Here is a 24,756-nt window from a genome sequence, read left to right as displayed (position 1 = left end):
TAGTGTGTAAAACACCTTACGAGGTCTGGATTCACAAACTCAGATCCACCAAGAGATGGCAAACAGCTCAGCTCTAGTGTGTGTTATCACAGGACCCAGGAGCGCTCCATGTACAGACATGTTAGCAGCACGGTGTTGGGAGTCCCCGTTACCCCCCCAAAGGACAGACAGCACGGGAACAGGACACGGAACAGACGCTGGGTAGATGCTGCATGGATGAATGATGAATGAAAATCCATTACTCATTACCAACTGCTCCCGGCTACAGGGGGAAAACACAGCTTTTAAGCAGCTTTAATTTTTAATTGGAATGTAGAGTTCTTCAGAAGCAAGGCACGCAGAGTCACAGAACAGTGTTCTCCGAGTTCCCCTGTGTTTTTCCTAAATGGGCACATGTCCTTCAGGGCCCAGCAGTAACCAGATTTTAATCTATCTCTCAGCACAGACCTATGCATCATTCTTAGTTACAAGCTCTTAACCCAAATGAGAACAAACTCTTCCAGTGTCCAGAAGTCTCTGCGTTCTCAATGGAGCTCCATGAAATGCTCGACAGAATGCTCCAAAAGCCCCATTTCTGTTCTCAAGGCTAAAGTATCTGCTTCCTGTTTCATCTTCAACCCTTTAGCCAAGCCATGGTGGCAAGGAGGAGCAGACCAGCTGAAGGCCAGTTTGGAGGATGACAACTGTTCCCAACTCAAATAACACCACCACGATGGTGCTGAGGCCAGCCCCACAAGGGCCATGCCCACGGAGGCCAGAGAAGGGCATACTCAAACTGCCCAGTCCACCTATTAAACCTAGGTATGCCATTCATTGATGAAAACCAACTTCCAGAAAGTATGGAGGCCCCAGAAGCTCAGGTGTGTCAAGTACAGCAAGATGGCATCCATGCCCTGCATTCATGTACTCCAAGAAATGGCAAACACAGCCTGGCTTGTGCCAAACACTGGGCAGCACATGGCATACTCAGTAGCAAATAACCTCATCATGGAGAGAACTGTGGCTGGAGACTACCAGCTTGGCGGGTTTGAATCACGGGCAGGAGCCTGGCAGGTGAGGGGACCCCCCAGAGCAGTCACCCAGCAATATAGGGATGGGGGACCCCCTGGGTAGTATAGATGCTGTGTCCTGGTGGCTGGGGAGAGTGGCAAGACACCACCCTGAAGCAATGGGCCAGGAATGGCCAGACATTAGAACATGGATGTAGAACGGGCAAGAATGTTGGAGAATGTGTTGTTCTGTCTAAGCTACTGACCTGGAGCTCAGGGAATTCCCAGCTGATGAACCTGACTTAGGAAGACTTTCTTTAAGATCTGGGATTTGGAGAGGTACAGAGGGAGGGACTGAGCTCAGCCATGCCTTGCAGGGTGGCAGTTCCATGGCATCAGTAATCCACAGCAAAAGGGCTTTTGAAAAGTTGGGTAATATTTTGTCAGTCATTTTCATCTCTTAGCCCCGTGCACTGCTGCATGCCCAGAATTCCGATCACAGCCTTGCTCGGTACTAATCTGCTCGTCTTCGACGTTCAGATCCCAAGTCGGCTTTCATAAGATCAGGGCTCCTTCTTTAATTTCTGCAGCTGAGGGCTATGCTCACATCTCTTTTGGGGATGGTGGGGACAGAAGACTTGGCTGTTAGTCTCAACCTCACTTCCAAATAGGACCTAATGATGGGTCACTTAGATTCAAGGTTGGACCAAGCCAAGGACATCAACATGAACCTATACTGTCTTCACCAAGGTGACAGGATACAGGTACCTGCAGCTGACCTTCTGGGACCCTCAGGGCGCTAGTCAACAGAGGCATGGGTTTTTTTCTTTACAAGGCCCTTCTATGTGAGGAGGTATATGGTACAATAGTTAAACTGCTGTTTACGATGCAGCAGCCCGGACTGGAGTGCTCAGGATTGAGTCCCAGCTCTTGTGCTTCGGATCCAGCATCCTGTCAGTGTGCACGCTGGGACCCAGCCGATGAGAGCTCAGGTACCTGGATCCCTGTCACCAACACGGGAAACACGGGAAACACATACAGGGTTCTCTGCCCCTGGTGTTTTCTCGGCCTACTCTGGCCTTACCCGGAATGCCTGCCTGTTGTGGGCATTCCGGCAGTGAAACAGCAGAGATGTAAGATCTCGCGTGCCCCGGTACACTGTTTCTGCACCTTTCAAATGAAAGAAGAAGAAATAAACAGAACCTGAAAAGTCAGTCCTCTCTCATGGTGCTATGGCATAGCTGGGAAACTGGAAAGTGAGATTTACACATCCGCAGACCACTCCCCATCATGGTCTCCTCTGTCCTGATATTATTTCGTCCCCCAACCAACAGAACTTCCCTTAAGCTGTTCTGATTCTATTGGTCAGGTATCTATCACTAAATAATCAACTATTACATATTCTGCATTTTGTCTGCAATCAGCACCTATTTCCTAAGTGGAAAAGTTAAAGTAATATTCTTGCCTCCTTCACGTCAAATTCCCACACTGGGTTTTGACACTCAGAGTTGTGGTGGTGATGATGGTAATGATGATGACACTGCTGCTGCCAGCACAACTACATTTGTGAAATCTGAGCTGGACTCTCCTGTGCCCCCGACTCTGCCAATGGCCAGACCCCCCACGGTAACCCTCAGACCCAGGAAAGGATTCTATCTGCATTTTCCTAATCAGCCTGCTCTGCTCTATGGGGGTGGTAGCACTTGCTTTCATCCGATTATAATTTCAATTTACTTTTTTTTTTTTAATATAACGCTGTCTTTTCTTTCCACAATAGATAGCAGGGCAATGGAAGAACAGTCAAACTCCAGGACAGATTATAAATGAATTCTTATCTCCAAGGGCTATGTCGGAAATGGGGGGCTATCAGGAGAGCATGATGTGGTGGTGAACAATGAACCCGTGCCAGTGCCGCGATCAACTGCACAGAGCTAAGCGAGCCTGCATAAAGAACGGGAGACAATGGGCGAGGATCCCGAATGTCTCACCTTGGAAAGAGTCTGCGAGCAGGAACTCTGATACCAGTAAAGGGTGACATTTTGTGAGTACCTACAGTGTGGTAAAATCTAGTTTAATATGTGTAGTTAGACACGCATCTGAGTGGGGTACATATTTTCAGCTTTCTCAAAGGCAGCCTCTCCTTTCCCTAGGCACTCAATTTAGATCAAGCACGCAGTCTCACATGATGGTATGGGCACAAAATCAAAAAAAGTCTCCAAACCCCTCCTCTGTCAGTGAACGGATCCCAATATCAAGTGTGCCCATTAGCAACAGGCCAGTTGCTAGAAAATTAAATCTAAGTATAAAGTACATACCACAATTCCTACAGTAAACATCATACAGGTTTGCCTCATGCCATGATGAATCATTTGTTTATTCTATTAGGCATTATAAATCACGGATCACATCTAAAACGGGTGCTCCTTTAAAAGACTGAGGTGGATGCATTCGGCCCCCGATTACAAACTGAGAATCCAGATGTGAAAGCTTTCTGTAATTTCCACTCTGATTCAGCAACACAGACAACACAGAGAAGCAAACCAAGGCACAAGCAGGTGAGGAATGATATGGAGAACAAGGTAGAAAGGAGGTGGGGATAGGGAGCACCGAAAAGACTTCCTGAAAAATGGACATTCACGCCAAGGTTTAAACAGGTGGTTGGAGAAAGCCATGCCAACAGTGAGTGACAGGGCTCCGGGGGAGAAGCCAGTACCGGGATCGGTGTTAGCAAGGGGGCAGCAGAGCACAAGACAGGGACAGAGACGGTTCAGGCAGCCAGATTTGGTTGAAATGCCTTCCACTTTCAGTCTTAACAAGATGAGAAACCATTGACATGTCTTGGACAGGAGGTCATATGACCTGATGTTTTACAGACTCAGTTCTACCATGTTAAAAGTAACAATGTAGGGTTTACGAAGTTCCTAAGGGAAAGCCTTGGACCTCTAGGGTAGTTCCATTCCAAGTGGTAGGAAGATAATGAAATTGGCTGTACCCTGAGGAGCAGAGCCGGTGTGACTTGGCAATGGAGCATCTGAGACCTAGGAGACCCAGAGTCTTCCAACTCTGTCAGAAGGCAACACAGGTTGGCATGAATGAAGACAGCAAGTACTGTGGCGGGAGCAGAGTACTGGAGAGGACACTGGGAGTTACATCTTGGACATGCTCAGCTGGATGTGCTCAGGGCTGGCCACGACAGAGTAGTCACTACTTCCTTAGATTTGGTGTTCAAGGCAACGTACAGCTGGCTGGCTGGCTAAGGCTAGGGAGCGAGGGAGGGAGGTGCACAGATAACCAGTGCTACATGGGAACCCAGATGAATCTTCTGCACTTAAGACGCATCTATGATACATGAAAGAATGCAAACATCACGTAGAATACAACCTCAATCTTGGAGCAGCAAAGCTTACAAAGTTGCAGTATGTGTACGAAAAATGAGAGGGATATGCAAAAAAAAGAGAAAAAAAGTAACAGAACCTGGAGTATAAACACTTTGCCAGGACATTTGGGTTTTACATAAGCATCTATGTTATTTTGTGAAATAATGAGACACAAATTAGCAAGAGGATGCTCAAAGGCATCCTCTGCCACGGCTTTCTCCTATAAATTTCTCTTCCCTTCTTAGGATTCCACTTAGGATCCTGGTCACCTGGTGCCTCAGCTTCCCCTCTCCCTGTCTGGCCCCGTCGGCCCGCCCTGGTCAGTTGAGCACAATAGAGGCTGTGTTCTCCCCGCCCCAAGCAGACTTCACCCCAAAGAGAACTTGAGATCAGAACAGTCCTAAAAAGCAAGCGTTTCTGCTTTAATGACCACTTAATTCTCAAGCATTGCTTTTAAGGTCACGACATTCAGATTAACGAGGCTCTGAGAGGTAGATGTTCCCATGCAGCTTTCATTTCCGAGGGTAGCATGGTGTCCTGAATAAGAAGTGAACAACGCTGCATGGGCTCCGAAAAGTGAACACAAAATGCTCTTACGTTGTGCGTTACCAGGCCCTGGCCTTCACCCTCTTACACAATAGATATTAAACAAACAAAAATGCTCTTTTCTGGATGCAAAGAGAAATCTGCACTTCTCTGGGAGCCTCGGTAGCAGGGGCCTTTGAGGGATTTTCCATGGAGACATTGTGGCTGGGGGGAAATCCTCACCCTGCCTCTTGCACCACCTCCTGATCCCACTTAAATACATCTCCTAACCCTGCCTCCAGTGAGTAATGGAATTAGACAACCCGCCTGTCATCCCAAGACTTTCTTCCTTAGAATCTGGCCCTCAGGTTGTAAACACCATTTGGAAGAGGGAAAAAAAATAGTCACTGCCGACTAGTCTTCCTGGGCTCCAAGTTGCTCAGCTGGAGGGAAGCTGTTATTTCCTCCTTGGCAGCCCAGCTAGATCAAGTCGCACTTCGTCCTCCCAGAACCTGGTGCTCCCATCCTGCTGCCTCCTCGCAGCACTCTGAGGCCCAACAGCCTTCCCCAGCACGTCTTGGCATGCCTGGCTGGACCCTCACTCTGCTCCCACAGAAGATTCATGTCAGCAGAGAGAAAAAGGGGGCTGTCCTTAGACAGAGCGACCTGCAGTAGAATGACCAAGGCAGTTCTGTCTGACAGCTGACGCTCTAAGAGTCAGGCACAGAAGAGGGCACATGGTCTCCCACCCTGCAGCCCTACCACCTTCAGGCCAAGGGCACTGCTGATGGCAGAGCCAGTGGAAGAGCCTTGCAAGGCACTACAGCTGAGTCACATGATGAACCCTCTGACTCTAGGTGGGGCCTTTTCCTCAGGGTTTCCCACACTCTCTTCTGGTAACGGGGACTGTATGTGGATCGCAGGGTCAAATTGCAGACAAAGCCTGGTGTGGGAAAGCACAAACATGGGGTCATCCCAATGGGCTGAGGCTCCACCCACCTGGCCTTCAGTGGGGAGGCCGCTGCACCTCAAGCAAAAGATGGGTCCACTCACCATGCTGTGGGAGAAGCTCAGGGAGACCCACCCAAATCAGGGATCGTCCAGCTCTGTCCAGACTTCTTGACCAGGAAGTGGTCCCACCCCAGGAGAGATGAAGGGCAGGGAATGAGACTATGAGGCTCAGGCCGGGACAAGACAGTTGGCAACCATGGCAAAGGGGAGGCAAGAAGTCCAGAAGAATTGGAGAAGCTGAGCTGGGAGGGCTGAGTCCTGCTCAGGGCAAACATTAAGGTGGAAGCCACTATCCGCCCCTTGGGTTTTGAGTGAAGAATTAGGATAGTAGTGGGTGCAGGAAAAGCAGCCACAGTCCCAGGGGCTGGCAATTCAGGTCAAGTCTAGGCAGGGAATTCCTGGCTGGGCTGGCTGCTAGGGCCCAGGAAATGCCAAGTGAAACTGAAGAGGCTTCCTGAAAAACTCAGAGAAATGCAGACAGCCCCAAGGGCTTGACACACAGATCTTGATTTCAACACCCTGTGATTCTTCCCCTCTTTTCTGTTTTGTTTTCTTTTTTTTTACAATCATTACTGTGCACTCCTGAGGTTGGACTAGCTGCCTAGGGATCAGAAAGATTGGGCTTACATTAAGTTAACTGCCCCAGGTCATTAGGCAATCTGAAGATGTAACAGGACACATTCAGAGAAGTTAAAGGATGACACCACCCTCCACCCCATCCCTTCAGGGGAAAACACATCAAAGAATAGAATGCCACATAAACAAAGAATAAAAACCACTGTTTAGTTCTAGTTTCCAAAATACATGGTTGAAGCTCAGATGAGAGGCTTTCAATTTGCAGGAGCTTGCTATGTGATGGCTTAAAAGCTCAAAGGTTCAAAAGAGTGACAGACGAGGCCCTGCCCTTGCAGGTTCTCACAGAGCCTCTCCACTCACATCTAGCACTGACCACAGTTGGGCTGCCCAACTGAAACTCGGGGAAGCAGCCACACAGGTGGAGGCAGGTGCACAGGCAAGAAAGGTTCTGCTCATCCTCATCTGGGATCCAGGTTCTTCCTGGGGAGGCAGGAAGTTATTCTGTGTGCTTCCTGCAGAGAACTTGTGTGCTAGTACCCTGAGAACAGGTGCACATTGTATAAACCTTCTCTGCACAGAATAGAAATGGATATCCATGGCCAGGGTGAGGTGCTGGGTGAGGTGGGGGCATCTCAGCAGTGTCTCTGATGCCAAAAAGCTAGAGAAGTTTGTCAAGTTTTCTGTGCTCCTCTTCAAGGCCAAAGGAGGGTGCTAGACCACGATGGGAAAGCCTCTGCAGAGAAGTGTACTGTACAATGTGACCTCAATGGAGACAGTGAACAGAGGCCACAAGAAGGACCTCGCTGGACATAGTGGGGTGAGCACTAATGGCCAATGTAGATCCTGAGGACATCATACAGGTGGACGGTGTCAAAGAACAACAGACCACACTAAGAACCGCCTCCAACAAAGTCACAGCTCGGAGTCCCCACACCCTGGCCCACTTTTGGGAATTTAAATACAACCCTGAACGAACAGAAGTTACCTAGAAGTGACTCCATGAACACGTTCTTTGGCAGATGGAAGTGAGGTTCAAAATAGAGCCAAGGTTGAAAATAAAATAGCAACATTAATAGAACTGCCACATGCTTGACACACCTGCACTCAGGAGGCTGTGAAACGCGATGCCTTCAACAGGCACAGACACGAGACTGCTGTGGACTTGGTCCAGAGCTGCGGCCGGTCCCACAGAGGCTGGGGCTGTGTGCAGGTGCCACACGCATGGGCTGCAGTACCAGAAAGGGCTGGCTGAGGCCAAGGAAGGTGTACTTCCTCTTCCCTCCACCCACACAACTCACTTATCAGCTGTTTGTCATTTTACCTCTGGTCTCTCCTTTGCACCCTGGGCCCTCCTCTTCAGCCCAGTGGCCATATTCTCTGTTTCTCATGACTCGCTGTCTTTCACAAACAGCCACAAGTGCCACATGGCGAGAACTGGCAGGTCAGATCCAATGGTCAGTCCTCTGAAGATCAAGTCTACCCGTGTTTCACTTTACATGATGACCCTGGGGAGTGGTCGCCACCCTCACTGCCCATATTATGTTCTCATGCTCCGGGGATACCCTGATCCAACCTATACTGAGCATCTACACTTTGGTCCCTAATACAACACACTCTCCTCTGCCAGGTGGCTGCTGGATCTGTGATAAATGCATGCCAGTCCCCACCATCCGCCGATGGGTTCCCTGGCTCCTTCCATGCATACAGAAATCCTGCTGTCAGACCCATCCTAGAAAGTGTGTTATCAGCAGAGAAGTTCAGGGTGAGAATCCCATGGCAGGAATTGTACCGAGTCTGTGTTTCCAAGGAACACACTCATTGGGACAGGGTTCCAAGGTTATTCCAGGTGGGACTTGAGGCTGAGTGACACTTCCCAGAATTTTTTTTTCCCAGTATAGACGCAGAAGATACCATAAAGCACACTGCCCACCCAGAACTCATTACACAGGACAGAGAAGGAACTGGAACTCTGATTGTTTGGGAACACTACTGGTCTTTTTCCATGTTCTCTTGTCGGGTGTGTCATTATGAAGTCCCTTCCCTTTTGTCCTGATCTTTCTCTCTCTCACCATTAATTCAGCAGTCTATGCTTTTAGAAACATTTTTTTTGAAATGAAACGTTTTTAAATGGAAATCATGTTCCAGCTGACCTTTCAAAATTCAGGAACAAGATGTTCCTGGAGTTTTTTTACTCTTTATGGCGGTTTAGCTACTTACGTGGGTTCAGCAAGAAGTTGTTCTAATTTTTACAAATAGATTGCATGGCCAGGGCCATATTTGGAGTGTCATAGTCAAGAACAAACCTCTACTTGCCAGGCAGGGAGCCCACCTGCAAGAAGCAAAGGTTGGCCTTTGTTCGGAAAACCACAAATCTCTCCAGGAAAACCCATCGGCTACTTTTCCCACGGCAAAAGAAGAAAGTACAGCAGATTTGGGGGTCCTTGGTGAGACTCCCCACTTATTGAAACTACAGACAGTAAGAGTGGAACAGACCTGGGTTTGCCTCCCTAACTTCAGAATGGGAGAGAAAATAAAAGCAATACACGATATCTCTACAAACAGAGCCAACGGACTCTCCCTAGGAGCAAGTCTTCACGAAATCTCCAGGCGGAAATTAATTAGCGAGACGCAGCAAGAGCTTACCAACAGGTGGCTTTAGATTCTGCCCCCGGCCAGCAGAGCTTGTGTGTGTGCATGCACTGACACAGTCAGGCCCAGAGGCACCGATGAGCCTTCTGGAGATGAATTATCACTGGAGATGACTTAGGATCGCCCGGCTTCAAGGTTTATAGCATTCTCTGCACCCTGAGCTCAACCTCCCCCAAAACCTCTCAGCACCGTACTTCTCTCAAGGGAGCACATTCAGTCAACCTTCCCAGGAAAGACGATGCAGCGCATAAACAGGCAAACGGATCGACATTCTGGCCACGCTCTGCCATGACTGACAGCTGCCGCCGCACAAGGCATCCATGTGTGTTCCTGCCACATTCACACTCATGCAAAACCACACCATGCTCCCCAGGCTGGCTGGTTACCCCGGGAAAGCCCAGCTGCACAGACGGCAAATCCAGTCATCCACCCTGGCTCTCATTAGGGCAGGATCAACAAAGGGCTGCCATCACAGGCACAACATTGCTTCCTCCATTGTGGAAACCCCCAGACTGAAGCCCAGCCTTCCCTGCCCCTCTCGGTCCCGCGAGGGCTGGAGCCAGCCCTGGGGAGCTTTTCCCTTTCATCTCCACACTGCAGCCCGAGCTTTTGCTACTCATCAAGAAATGCTTTGGGGAGCCTGCTTTCCACGATTGCAGCCATCTCTGCAGACTCTGTTTTGATATTTGGCCGTGGAGAGTTCAAAGGAACTGAGAGATTAGAGTTCAAGGAAGACCAGGCTATACCCCAGGGCAGATCCTGGTTGTAGCTGCTCAAGAGCCCGCGCCTCCCATACCACAGCCCATTTGACCTTGGAACGAACCCTGTGCCCGCTGTGGTCTCACGGGGCGATTTTCAGACACCGGCTCTGCTTCTCCATGATGGCGGCCACAGACGCTTCAGCAGCCAGACCCCAGCTTTCCAAATCCATCCAGCACGGGCTGGAGTAACTTTGACCAGGCTCCTGGTGACTGACACAGAGCTCGGCCATGCCAGCCCTCCCTGACCCCTCAGGAAGCTCCTAAGATCCCCACTCACCATTCTTTTCTGCCTTCTGTTTGGGAGGCTCAGGCTCGGGGAGACACGGACAGGGTCCATCGCAGAGGGTGGTGAGGCTTTTGCCGGTGGAACAAGCGTGGAACTCCAACTTGCACTGCAAGAGAGAGAGAAGAGCAGGCCTTAGGGACGCAGCCACCACCAGCCCCTCCTTCGCCCCCTTTTGGGATAGTGCTCTTGACCTTGTGGTAGCAACTCGACTCGAGAAGCCTGAATCGAAATAGCCTTTTTGGTTTGTCTGTTTCCCATCCACATGATGCCTCCATAAAGTAGCGTGGAGGCACCGGAAGGCTTGTTATGACGTAAGATAAACTCAATTGTCACCATTTACGAAAACTGAAAGGATTCATTTGCAGTGCAACCCTTGTGGAGGCCTGTCCACTGTCCACAGAGACCTCCATGTCACCCCGGCAGCGGAAGCCAAAGTTACATCAGATCATAACAATCATCAACCTCTTCACCAGTGCGTTATGGACGGACAGACGACTTTGAGAGGTTACATGTTTGCAAAAGACTGAAAGGGCCCATCACACCCACCCCTGCCGCCAGGGTCAAGCACCCAAAGGTCCCAGGGCATGGCTTCTCCAAGGTGCACGGGGCTTCAGAGTGCAGACAGCCCACACCAGGCTGTGTGTGGCTCATTATGCAACTGTGGCACAGGTCTAGATTGGAGTTGTCTGAGAGTTCATTCGCTTTTTCCTGTGAAATTCTCAAGATCAAGGCCTGCATGTAATCAGTGCTCTGCAAAGGCCCACAGGCCCAGGACCATCTGTGTGTGTGGTGGAGGTTCAAAGGCAGGCGAGATAGGCGGAACTGGCTGCACCCACTGTGCGTGCAGTTCTTATCAGGAGCCGTGGGGACTCTCTAACAAGAAAGGGAAGAGGAGTCACAATCCTTGCCCTTGGAAAGCATAAATGGCTGCCTTTGAGAGGAGGCCACTCGCATTGGCAAGGCAGCACACCCGCATGCAGATGAGGACACTGAGTCCCCTCCCAGGGAGGGAGCGCTTCTGACCCGGTTCAGAATGCACTGAAGTCTACAATCGCAACTGCCACCCACAATGCTGTCGGCTGCCCTCGCCAACCAAGCGACAGGGTGCACCCACGGAGGGTTGCCATCCTCCTGTCGTGCAGGCTCACCAAGTATCCAGTGCATGCCTGGTGCGGTAGCAGGGGCTGCAGGGGGTGTCTGAGAACACATCTGCCCCAGTCTCCAACACCATCTGACCTGGGGATGAAGCTGACCTGAACCCAGAGTGTGCCCTCCCAAGAGAGAAGCAGGCATGAGACGTGCCTGCTACACACAACCCAAGTGAACAGGATGTAAGCCAGGGGAAAAGCCTGGAGATGGCAGGTGGACCACTAGGATAAGGAGCTTCTTTACAAAGAACAGAGAGAGAGAGAGAGAGAGAGAGAATATATGCATGTGCAGGTGTTACAGAGAAGGCCATGGTGGCCCCTCCTGCCCTCTCCCAGGTTAGCTCCCTGGGACAACCCTCAAGCAAGTGGTTTTCAAATTTTGATGGACAGAAAACGAATTTTTACTTTTGTGCAAGTTCAATTATTGCATATGCGTGTCATGAGGCTATGGTACTGTGACTGCCTGTTTGTATCTGGGAGCAACTACAGCCCCTTCCTGCCTTGGTAGCGCTGCTCACGGCCCGGTGAACCCAGCACAGCACCTCCCTGCCTCGGTAGCGCTGCTCATGGCCTGTTGAACCCAGCACAGCACGGGTTCACGGCTCAGTGAACCCAGCACAGCACCTCCCTTGGGCAGAGCAGAGGTCCCGTGCCAGGAGCAACACCAGCCCTGAACACAGGATGCACTCTGATCCATGTGTGGAACTGTCAGTGGTCACTGCTAAGCAACTTTGTCCTGCTTGGTCACCTATCCCCTGGGGAAAAGACATGGCCAGGGGAGGGCCTCACTTCTGTCTGAGACCCAGAAGGCAGAGGACTTGGAATAGAGGTGGAGTTCATTAGCAGCAAGCACTCAACATGGACAAGGTGATGGTGTTTGCCAGCTTGAAGCCCCTGGGGACTTTTGGGTGAACTCAGCATAAGCCAAGAGAATGGTAGCCTTCCTGGAGACCACCACATATGTAACAAGAAATGGCCCTGTCACTGCTTGCAGTGCTGTGTTAGGCCAGGAGGCACACGCAAGCTGACTTTGGCTACTGTGAAGAAGAGGTGATTTATTTTTTGAGAAGTAGAGAGAGGGCTCTCATCTGCTATTTCCCCCCAATTCCTGCAACTGCCGTGGCAGAGCTGGAGTAGATGCCAGGAGCCCCAGTCTCAATCCAGGTCCGATCGCTTATACCTACGTGGTGCTGCCTGCAGGGTCTGCATCGAGAGGAACTCCAGGGAGGATGTGGGCATCCTAGCTGCCAGGCCAGATGTCCTCACTGCCCTGAGGACTCTGGGTCCCTCTGAGCTCTGTATTCGCCCCCAGGACACAGTGGAGAGCTTGGTATTCCCATGTAGCAGGAGCATTTTGCTCCTCGAGCCAGCTGGGTCGGCTCCCACTCAATCCTTTCCTTTCCCGGGAATCTCCTACTTCAGCCTCTCCCTCCCCTTCTCCTCTCCCAGCACATCCTTATCCAACCCCCCTGGTAAGAGGCAAGAGGCTGCCCTCCCTGCATCCATCTAGATACTCCACAAACACCTTCTGCCACGCCCCTCCCCTTTCAGCCCTAAGTGGTCTGAAACCTCCCAGCACAGGTTTACCTGACTCGGGGTTTCTCCCCCTGGACTACAGCTCTGAACAAGCTCAGACCGGAAGCTTCTGCTTTCTTCCTGACTTGGGTCTCAGCTTGCCTCAGAATTGACGCTCACATCCATGGCCAAGGAGGCCTCTCTGGGCTCCACATGCGGCCCTTTTCCTTGTTTCTGTTGCTAGACTCGGAGCCTGGTCTGTCTGTGTTCCTGCCGCCTGACCCAGCTGTGTCATGGATCAACATTCCTAGAACATGACCTCCACGGCTGGGCTGCAGCAGCCCCTGACCTGTCAGGCCACTAGCAGCAGCAGGTGCAGGCCACCCAGCTTCCTGGGCTCCACAGATGGCCATAGAAGGGAATGGTGCTCATCCCCATCTGTGGAAATTGCAGTTTCAAGGGCACATAGCTGCTTTTCAGCTGCCAGGACACTGGGTGGCATATGAACGAAGCTCAACAGCGTGGGTTTCCATTTTGTATACAGCTTAAAACTAGCTATGCAGAGACAAACAGGACAGCAAAGCATGGCCAACACCATGGAGACCTAGCAGGAGGCTGCAGCAAGGCCAGACTGGAACCCACACACACAGGGCCTGCTGTCTTCCACGAGGCACATGCTACGTTCTGAAGCTACTGCGTCGCAACCGGGATGGACGGCGTCTATGGATAACATGTGTGTTTTAAGGAGCAAATGCTTTGTGATAAACACAAAACACCAGTTACCAGCATCTACAGAGATGCCAGTCAAACCACTGCTGGAGTAAACATGTGGGTGCCCCCGCTTGGAACAGCTGAGGGTACAAAGCCCTGGATCAACCCAGAGTCCCCCACAGAAGCACCCTGAGCCCGCAACTTGGGCACGTCCCAGTTGTCCCCATCCCAGCAGTCACTCTCAGTCACTGTCACCTTCTCTGTCCCAGGTCCTTGCCAGGTGAGAACACACAAGAGCCAAAAGGTGCAACACTGGTTCCCGCTTTACAAAGAGGCATCAGGTAGCTCTCCAAGAACAGTGACCCTAACAGCCAGGTGAGGCTCCCACTGCCCTTGATAAGCAAACTACAGGCCACAAGACTCCACAGGGAGAGGAGGGACAGGGAGGTGGCTCCTGTCAGGACCCAGAAGTGCACCTTGGTTGGCAAACCCACAGCCCTGGAAATGCAATCCAGTTGCAACCACACCCTGAGGGCAGGCCTATGGGGACAGCCAGAGTCATGGCCATGGTCCCTCTCTCACGGCAGGAGCCTACCCCTCACTAGGAGACACCAGGCTCCACCAATCAAGACAGACAGACACACATCCTCCTTTCTGGGGACAAAGGCAGCAAGGAATAAGGGAGAGAGGGCTTTCTGAGAGATGAAATAATGACTCCCCCAACACCACAGTGATGCTAGCAGTTCCCTCCGGACTTGAGGCAAATGGCACAGGCTGGAATGCCCGACATTTCTCCAGCAGTGTGCTGTAAGTTTACGGAGGGTGACGGCTTGCAACAGGGACTGAACCCACAGCATCCTGCACACCTGCCCTCCGGGGAGGAGAATCTAGGCAGTCAGAACTCTGCATTGCTCCACATTCAAGGAAGCTGGATGCTGGGATTGCCTCTTAAAGTTCACAGCAGAAGGGTTGAAAAAAAGAGCAAAATTTTGTCTTAGATTTTCTTAACTTCTTACTTTTAGGAAAAAAATAGGGTGCCAGCTTTGAGGCAACGCAGGTAAAGCTGCTTGCTGTGGTGTTGACGTCCTTATGAGGCACTGGTTTGAATTCTGACTGCTACATTTCTAATTCAGTTTTCTCTAGTGTGCCTAGAAATCAGCAAGACAGGGCCCAAGCTGCTTGGTGAGCCCCAGCCACCCATGTAGGAGACCTGGAAGATGTTCCTGGCTCCTGGTTTCAACACAGCTCAGCCTTGCCATTGCAAACAAATAAATCTTAAAAAAAAAAAATCTGTGGAAATGGCAATAAAACCTATGTTTATTTCACAAAGAGAGTAAAAATAATTGTGAAATTAAAAGAAGAAACATGTAGTTGGATTAGGCTTGGAGAGACATGCAAATTGTTGACATTACATTCAGCCAAATAAAAGGTCTCCTCCGGCCCAGAAGTCCTGAAGCAGAGAAGGTGAGATGTTGCAAGAAGGGCAGAGTTACCTGCTACCACTGAGGAGGTCCTTCGAGGCCTGTGCAAGAGAACCAGGCACAGGAGGAGTACGTCCCTGCCACCCTTTATGGGGAGGCCCCACTCGCCCTCAGGAAGTCACAGCTCCATAACCTCTAGCACAGGTTGAGTTTTATGCCTTACAGAGCACACATTTGGATTCTGGGCCTGGAAATTCAACCTCATTTGACAACTGAGTGTTTACAGAGGCAACCAAGCTAAAATAGCCCACTGGGCTGGTTTCTGAGTATGAAAGGTGTCCTTTTGAAAAGGAGAAATTCAGGAGCTGACACAGTGACACCTCGGGTTGACCTTCTGCCCTATGACTCTGCAGTTCCATATGGGTGCCAGTATTTCATGCCTCAGCTGCTCAGCTTCTCATCCAGCTCTCTGCTTATGGCCTAGGAAAGCAGTAGAGGATGGCCCAGGTCCTTGGGTCCCTAATGTGGACCCTGCCATGTGGGATACCTGGAAGATGCTTAGCTCCAGCCACTGTAGCCATTTGCAGCGTGAATCAGCAGGTGGAAGAGCCATGCCTCTCCTCCTTTCCTCCTGTCTACAAAATCTACCTTTCAAATAAAAACATTTTTTTAAAAAAATGACAGACTTGGACACATACAGAGTCATACAGAGAGAGGGAGGGATGCAGTGATAATGAAGGATAAACCATGGCAGCCCTGAGGCTCCCAGATCCAAGACAAACCCTGGCAGCCCGGAAAAGAAAACAAGCCTTCTGGGACCTGGACGCCAGGCTCCCAGCTTCCCCATCTGGGTGTGACAGCCCTTAAAAACTAAAGCACTTGTGATCCAAATTCCTAAAATGAAAGAGACAGACTCCAATGGAAAAGAAGGTTTTGGTTTTGGGTTTGTAACAAGGAAAGCCAACGCCACCAAAATGCCCTTGAAACAGGTCTCAGGATACAATACGCTGGGACACAAGGTCTCGGCCAGGTTGTATTGAGATATGGCTCAAGCCCAGAAGAGAGGAAATATGAAAAATTCAAACTTTCACATTGATTTTATGATAAATCAGCTAAATAAAAAATTAGCTCTAACTCTTTAAAGGAGGGGAATTGAGAAAGCAGAAGGTAAGTTAAAGACTTTTAAGAACGCCTGGGAACCTGCTCTCAGGTTGCCCACGAAGGCCCTTGAAGCTTCCAGCTTCTATACATGCCAGAGCAGAAACCTTCAACGTGCTGACCTACTTAAACACACATGTGCCAATGGGATCTCCTAACCAATCTTCCCTCCCATTCTGCATAACACACCAATACATTCCAGTGAGTGCAGGTCCGCCTGCAAAGGGCCAGTCTCCCTCTTCTGTGGTTTGTGAAGCAGAATAACCAGCTGCTGCTGGCTCAGAGCTCACACAAGCCTCGGGGAAAGCCTCAGACAACCTGCCCCACCTCGCATACGCTGCAGGATATTTTTAACATTTTATTTAAATCACTTTCTCCACTGTATTTCATCAACTGATCATCTATTTTTAATCCAGACAGTTGACAGCTCACAGTTGAAAATTTCATTCACAGCTGATGAGTTCTGATTTGTTTTCATTCGCTCCCCCAAAATCTTATCATGGCAGGAAGCGCTTTGTGGTTTACCAGTTGGATGCAAGGTAGGTGCCTGCTGACTGTGTAGTGTCATGGGTTCCCTGCCACTCTTTGCCTGGTGCACTCATCACCAGTCACATGTCAGAATCTGACAACCCAGGGTCTCTGCACCTCCTCCGGCCTGGAACCCTGTCCTCGGAGAGCTGAACGCTTTATTCTGTTCTCACTGCTCAGATCGGATGCTCTGTCACCAGACCTTCTGCTTTCCTGTGTCACCCACCAGGCCCGCCTCTGGTCAGGCTGTGGACCTCAACTGCACCTGACACGTCAACCTCAAAGGATCAGGCCTGTGTCTAGGTTCAGAGCCCAGCACAGTACAGGCACACAACAGCTGCTCTGTGACTACCTGTCGCTGAATGCACACAAGCGCATGGATACAATCCTGCGTCTGGCAGGGCTCCGGATGGCACCCAAGGCACCCTTCCCTTGTTGACTGGCACAGCTCCTTCCAGATGTCCACTAGATCACCTGAGTCCTGGGCACAAGTGGCAGCTGTCCTCCCCTAAGCCAGGGGCCACCTCACCTGCACTGGCAGCTGTCCTGTGGGACCCAGGGCTTGGCCACGTGTCCTCTGGCCCCAGCTCTCACCTCTATTGAACACACAAACACACACACACACACACACACACACACACACACACACACACACACACACACACACACACACACACACACACACACACGGCACAGGCTTAAACTTTAAAACCAAGCTGCTCAAAATGTGAACAAGAAAAAATTTCTTTATAAGAGAATGCCACCTGAACAAATTTAGAAGGCAGGCTGCAATTAGAAAATCACCATGTTGCAAATCTCAGTGTAATGATAAAGTTGGGAAAAGGTTATTTGATGGCTGTGAAAAGGTGGGGGTGGGTGGGGAAAGGCTAACGAGGAACAAGAGATTCACACCCTCTCAGAGCTCACCCTGCAGTGTATGTCACAGTGGCAAGGATGGAATGTAAACATGCAAGGCAGTCACCCATGACAAAGGACTGCTTCACAGTGGACAGCTGGCCACAGGCCTCCTCGGGCAGGGCACAAGGAAGGACATGCTGTCATCCGCAAAGGACCAGGACTTACCCTGACTCTACTTGCTACAGAACAGATGCAGCCACAACTGAGGACCTCTAGGGTGACTGAATGCTCCGAGAGAGAACCCCAGACAGCTGCTGGACTACTGCTGCCAACTCAGATACCACAGCAAAGGGACAAGTGCAACGGCAGACACTCGGCGAGGTCTTTAACAGCACAACGCCAGACAAGGTCATTCCAGAGAGGCACTAGATGCTCAAGTTTAGTGGGCAGGGCTGACTGCATGGAGCCACTGTTCCCGGGGGTGGGAGAGTGCCCCCAGGGCAGTCACAAAGACGGTCCCTGTGGAGGGAACGTATCACAGTCCACAAATTGCTTCTTAATAGTCCAAGGGAAAGTGTCTATTCCACACAACTGGCCTAAGTCAATGTGGTTTCCCTGCACAATTTGTTAGACGCTCCAAATGTTTCACAATTATTGACTCAATAGTTAGTGGAATGGGTTCACTTGTTTTCTTTTTTATTCCCAGTGGTGCCAAGGACACTGCTTTCCAAAAACCATCCTTACCTTTCCCTTACACCCCCTCTGACAGTGCATGCTGCTCTCATGGCCTGCTGCCCAAAGGGGCTGAGTTCTCTGATGGCAGCACTGCATCCTGGCTCTGGCCCGCCCCAAACCAAGGGCAGGATTTCCCTGGTGGTGTACAGAGGGGGCACATAATGAGGAAGGTGGGGCAGGGCGGGGGGAGCTTTACTGAAGTGCAGACTGTCCTACCCACATAAGCCAAAGGCCCAAGTGAGCAGGCTTCCCAGTCTTGCCCAGGCATGCAGATGCCCCTTCACACTCCCCACGGGGAAGCCGGCCAGGAAGGCAAGCACATGCTAGCCATTCCATACTTTAGGACTTGCACGCCTTGTAGACCCTGTCAACAGCTTAACCAATCATCTTTCAGGAGGCAAGGAAGCTGACTGGGTTCGGTTCTTGTCCAAAGCATCAGCCCCTGCACCCACATGGGAGACCAAGAGAAGCTTCTTGCTCCTGCTTTTGGCCTGGACCAGTCCTGACCAATGTGGCCATATGGAGAGTCAACAGGTAAATGGAAAACCTCTCTCTCTCTTTGCCTTTCAAATAAACAAATACAACTTTACAAAATAGAATTATCTTCAGAGTGCTCCCACGCAAAGTTTGTGCAGGAGCCAGAAGTCTGGAGCAGCCCAGCCAGGCCAGACTTTCAAAACAGAGCTTGGCTTGTAGGATTAGGGCTATGAACTTGACTCTCACTCAATGGCAAGATCCTAGAGAGAGCCACACATACCCCCAACCCAGATGCAAGGCTGCAGCCAACAAGGAAATAGGAAGAAGCACATACTCATTTCACTGATTCATCCTCCCAGAAACAGAAGGAGGTTAAGAATGGTGTGTCCATTTTTACAGCGAGGGAAAAAAATCTGGCAGAAGGGATGGATGAGGGGACAACAGAAGCAGGCAGCAGAAGTGGCAAGGCAGGATGACAGCCAAGAAGAAACACTAGGACCAGAGCAGAGGAGCAAGCCTGGTGCAGGGAAGAGCAGACGTCCAGAGGCACAAGGGCCTGGGCGGGGCTGCAGCGGGAACAGGCACCTTGTTCCCACGTCTCCTGCCCAGCCTGGGTGTGTGGGCCCAGGCAGTTCAGGAAGAAATGAAGAGAATGTTCTACCAAGGTGCTGGAACCTGCTTAAAATACAAATGTCTCTGCTGCTATAAATGCCCCTGAGATGCCTGTCTCGCCGGCTGTCCTGGTTTCCTTGGAGGGCCCACGCTCTGCAGCCTTTCCCAGCCGGATGTCCCTGCCCCCCGCTGGAGCAGACTCCTCCACAGACAGGATTCACAGGAGGTGGAGGGTGTGATGAGGTGGCACCTAATTCCCACCCTGCCTCTCACCTCTCCCCGGCTGTGATGACGGAAGGAGGTAGGCTGTCAGCTCCCAGCACACCCATGGGGGACCTGAGCCCCAGGGCGCCACTGCTTCCCGCAGGTGCGAACCTGAGTGTTTCCTACAACCTTTCCAAGTCTCCGTTTTCTTATCACTACGTGAGGACAGGCCTTGCTCCTGCAGCTGTGAGCAGTGCTGACCAGGAGCTGAGGGACCTGGGGCCTGACCCGATGGACAATAGCCCCAAGTTCCTCACAGGTCCCTCTGCAGCCCCATGCGATTTATCCTTTCCTGCAACAGTGTCTCTGTCATATGCACATCTGCTTGTGACTCGCCACCAGAGGTCATAAGCATCCATGGCTTCTTGTCATTCTCAGATTTAAAAAAAAAAACCTTTGCAGCCCAGCAGCCCAGCAGCCCAGCAGCCCAGCAGCCCAGCAGCCCAGCAGCACTGGGCTGGGCTGTTTCCAACACACACGGTTCCACTGGCATCCCCTGCAGCTCTCCCAAGCACACACACATCCATCCTAGTCCAATGGACACAGACCCATGCCCACAGTGACAGCCATCCTGGGTCTCCTCTGTCCTGCCTGCCTCCTGGGCTCCTCTTGGGCCAGGCATGTCCTTGAAGCAGGCTTCCCCCAGGTGCTCCAAGCACCTGCACTCTGTCCTAACCATGGTCTCCCATCATGTATTTCAGTGACTGCTTCTTGCCTGTTTCTCGGGGGTCCTACGGGAGTGTCCCTGGCTTAGTCCCAGTACCACACAAAGCACCTAAAGCAGAGTAGAAACTACAAACCTGAGCCATACTTGATGTGCGGCCAGACACAGGAGAGGCACTGATCCCACCCATCTCGCCACGTGCTGGGCAATGCCCATAGCGTTGCACTGCCCCCTCCAGTCAAGTGGCCCGAGTGAACTCTTCTCCCAAGGCCCAGCTCCAGGCTGACACACTCTGCCTACGTAGGGCTCTCAGCCCAGGACTGGAAGCCTGCACTGCCCCTTGTGCGACAGCACAACAGAGGGACCCTCCCTGCTTTCTGAGAAGTCAGATCAACAAGCCCCCAGGAGTGTGATTCCCCTCCCAGGGCCCAACAGAAACCCAGTTCCTCTCCCTTTGCTAGAGCCTGTGTGTTCTAGCTTTGCTTTTCCGACACAACCATGAGTTGTCCCCATGCTCATCCTTGCACAGTGCTCCCAGCCCGGAAGCCCTTGCTTCGTGGATGTTCCTCTCACCTCTCTCACCCGCTGCTTCCTCTTTTGCCGTCTCAACCTTGTCACACAGTGTGGTTCCTCCCAGACACGCCAACTATGCTGCTCCTATAGACCCGCCTCTCTGGTCCCATTCCCAACTCACCCTGCCATAAACCCCACACAGGGTCCCGGCTGTGCCTGTTCCTCCATCTCCATTTGCCCCTTCCCATTCCTGACATTTTCTTCCCAATTACAGTTAGGGTTCAGCTATTTTGGCTTCTGGGCTGTGGCCTCCCCTACAGTACAAACTCAAACATTATGGGGTGTCTATCCTGGGAGAAAAGGTTTAGGGCAGAATTCACCGGAGTTCCCTTGTTCTCTTCACCCCAGTCCCTACGTGGGACCTACTAGATCATCCACTTCACACATGAAGACAGGGGAGCTCAGAAACATGTGTCCAGGGAGAGCTGGCATGCCACCCAGGCAGATGTGCCTTGGGTACCTGGAGTGGCACCCAGCACATGGGAGGAACCCCTGCTTTGTTCATGGAAAGAATGGATGAGTCAAACAGAAAATCAAGCCATGCCATGTCGGTCATCAGAGAGAGGATGCGTTTCTGGGGAGAAGAGAAAAGCAAAGCAGAGATGTTCTAAAAGGCTGTGATGGAGCATCTCACAGCTGCTCACGGGCAGGGCTGTGATGGCCATTTCGCGCAGGCTGAGAGCGCTGGTGAGGACAGAAGCCTACAGAGGACTTACAGCGGGCACGTGGTACTTGTTAAACGCACTTGTTAAATGCCACTCTGTGGCTCCAAACTGCTCCTGGCCGTGAACCCACAAGGACACAGGCTGCACGAAGACCTTGTCTCTGGATGTTGAGATGACGGTGAACTGCGATCCCCCCAGCACAGGTGCTCACCAGGGTCAGCTTCCCACACAGGGTCTGACGCCTCTTCTTGTCCACCTTTATGAGCACCAATACACCACAGAGGGCAAGCTCCCAATCACTGATTTCCGAAGAAGTGGCCTCTCTCACGGTCTCTGCACTCAGCTCCGGACACCTCATGGATCAGAGAGCAGAGTGCGGAGACGGAGCAGCTGTAAAGTGCTTAAATAGGAGAGACCTTGAGCTAAACACCCAGGCAAGGGAACCAGAGTAAACAGGTTCCAGCTACGCAAACCCAGCAACTCTTGCAAAGTTAACCACTCCCAAGGCCAAGGAAAGCTCACCTTGGGCTGACATGAGATAAGCACTAGCAGCCAGGCCTTCGTGCCTTGCTTCTGTGCTCAGCCTCATCTCATACACTTGCCTCTGCTTGATCAGGAAAAGAAACTCCAGCGACTCTAAAGGAAGCCAGGTGACCAAGGGGTCCAGAGCAGGTGCCAACCAGACGCACGACAAAGAAGGCAACAGTTCTGAAACGAAGTAGTAACTTAAACTTCAAACCACCATTTGATTTTACTGCTCAAAGATGAAAGATCCTGTGGCACAGATGCCAGGATACTCTAAGGACTGGCTTTGCCTGGCATCACTTCTGTGAAAAAAACACAGCCAAGTCACAAAATGCCCGTGCTGGAGTGCGTGCTCTGACAACAGGGCTCGGGGGAGGGCACAAGGAGGGTTGGGCGAAGATGGGCATTTCTTCCCTGGGTTTGAAGACACAGCTTTCCTCCAAGGAGATCGGACTTCATGTCTCCCAGAACCTGGTGAAAAGGAGCTGGCTAGGCTAGATGTTCCCCAGCCCCGTCAACTATTCTGCCTCACAGGGCAAGTTGTGCACCTGGGGTTTCCACCACCTTGGCAAAGCCAGGAAAGCCCTAAGCTCCCGTCACTCACACAGACCATAATTCAAGGCCAGACCTGCAGCCCGAGAAGCCCTGGGGGCAGCTATGACCCACCATGGGGACACAGGGCATGCAAGACACCAGGATCGCTTCTAGGGCTTAACTGAAAGCACAGCCACAAGCTCAACCCACAGAGGACGAAGGTGAGAGAGAGACGCTCAGAACTGGGACGAGGGTGGTCGCAGAGATACCGCCTCTCCCGGAAGAAGGGACTGGCATAGACCCAGGCAGATCCTGTGGGGACAGCAGGGAACAGCGAGTCTGCAAGAGACTCAGGCCAGGCATCCACATGAGGAGGTGGCCTTATAAGGGAAGCTCCCCATCCCATTGCTTGCCCCTGGGTATGACACAGGGCCACCAAGGCCAGAGAGGCCAGGCTGGGCCCCAGGCCACCGAGCTCTAAGCAAATCAGGCCAGCTTCAAAGACCCAGGAGCCATCACACAGGCTGTGCACCGGGCTCCTCTTGCCCAGATTTCAAAGTTAGAAAGTTCACACTCGGCTGTTCCCACCCCTCCCGTTTCTGCTTGCACATTTTGATGTTGGTCCAGACCTATGGTAATCAGGCCGGAATTCATTAACAGAAGCCAGCTGTGAGCTCCAAGAAGCTGGCCGATCTGTAGCCACTGTAATCTGTCTGCCTGCAGGCGAGTGCCTTCTCCAACATGGAGACACTGAGAGCACTGGGCAGGTGGGAGCCCACCCCCCAACCCTCCCGAGGGAAATGAAGCAGTCCTTGCTCTGGGTCTTCAGTCAGCATGCATGCTCCTAGTCTGGAAAGGCAGTAAAGGGAAGGCTGATCTTCACTGCGTTGCTGTTATGGAGAACGAAGCCTTGGGAGGACCACACTGTGAGCCTCACACGGAAGCTGGCCCAGCACCCCATTTCTGGAATTGTTCTTGCGCGGCGGGGCAGAAGCTTCATCTCTGGGAACAGCCCTTGGGAGGTCGTCTTGGGAAGTCCCAGTGTCAACATGCCCAAGAAGTGGCCACACAGAGCCCACTCAGGAGCTGCCCGCACCAGGCCCACTCCCATACTCGCAGGGCTGGGACAGCAACATCCAGAAGGAATCTGACTGTGGCTGCCAGGAAGGACCCACATGTCCCAGGCGGCAGAAGCCAACACTTCAATTTAGAGCCGTTACCACGGCCAGGCATTTCAGAGACAAGTACAGAAACAGACACTTTCCCAGCAGTGGCTCGGCCCCAGCCAGAGGGGACCTCCTGCCATCCACACAGGATATAGTAGGAAGGGGGGGCGACCGGGAGCAGAGAGACAGACACCAGTGTCCTGCGAGCAGTGTGACTGGCCCTGGCAGCCACGCTGGGCAGGAAAAGCTTCTCCAGGGAGCCAGCGTGAAGCAGGAGTCCAGACAGTGTGAGAGAGAGAGGGAGAGAGAGGGAGTGAGTGTGTGTGTGTGTGTGTGGGGGGGTCTTGGTTTATTCTGCAGCTGGGAAACACAGGGATTAACTGGGGGACACAGCACAGGCTGTCAGGGATCATGGTATGGGGAGGTGGCCAGCCGGGCCAGTGCATGCCCTGTGCAGTGACCACACACAAGATGTCCTCCACCAGCTACTAGCCTGTACTGGGCACCTGGCACTGAGTGCTTCACTTCCACTAAGTTCCCTTCTGTGGGAAAGCCCTTGTGGCACACAGGCAGTCATTGTCACTTCCTGGGATAGACAGGGAAAGATGCAGAGAAATCATGGATGTACCGAGGCGGCCAGGATGATACCCAGTAAGACTTGGGCTCGGTTAGTGTTTCTAGACTCCCAAATGCTCTCATTGCCTAACAAGCTGTCATTTCCCCTGCTGCTGGGGAAAGCCCTGCAGATATCCCTCGGAGTGAATTAAATCAACACACTAAGGAGCAGAATGATGAAGGGAGCTCCTTCTCCTGCTACCTGAACAGGACATGTCACTGGGTGATGCTCCTTTACAAAGGCCACAGGAGTGGGCATCCAGGAAGAAGCCAGCTGCGTGTGGGCCGCATGGACCAGGGCGGATCACTATCACTCTTTGAGCTTCAAGGTCCTCCCCAGGAATCAGGTGCCGTATCGGTGATGCCTGCCGTCCACTGTGATGTGAGGTCACACAGGTCAGGCCCATGGCATA

The 24,756-nt window shown here is 51.8% G+C and overlaps 1 protein-coding gene across 3 annotated transcripts in view; it reads right to left on the bottom strand.

Annotated features, from left to right (window-relative positions):
- Nucleotides 1-24,756, bottom strand: part of SPOCK1 (SPARC (osteonectin), cwcv and kazal like domains proteoglycan 1) — a 400,415-nt gene that overhangs the window by 58,376 nt on the left and 317,283 nt on the right. For all 3 annotated transcript variants that reach the window (XM_040982062.1, XM_040981992.1, XM_040981908.1), the window contains 3 exons: nt 10,166-10,280; nt 7,395-7,413; nt 5,494-5,497 (listed from right to left, as the gene is read on the bottom strand). In XM_040982062.1, coding sequence (XP_040837996.1) covers nt 5,494-5,497; nt 7,395-7,413; nt 10,166-10,280 — 138 coding nt within the window. The remainder of the gene's footprint in view (nt 1-5,493; nt 5,498-7,394; nt 7,414-10,165; nt 10,281-24,756) is intronic.

This window comes from Ochotona curzoniae, unplaced genomic scaffold (assembly GCF_017591425.1).
Source record: "Ochotona curzoniae isolate NIBS_2020 unplaced genomic scaffold, NIBS_Ocur_1.0 contig_1, whole genome shotgun sequence".
Taxonomy (NCBI): Eukaryota; Metazoa; Chordata; class Mammalia; order Lagomorpha; family Ochotonidae; genus Ochotona; species Ochotona curzoniae.
Note: the sequence above shows the minus strand (reverse complement) of the source record. Positions and strands in the feature narration are given on the sequence as shown.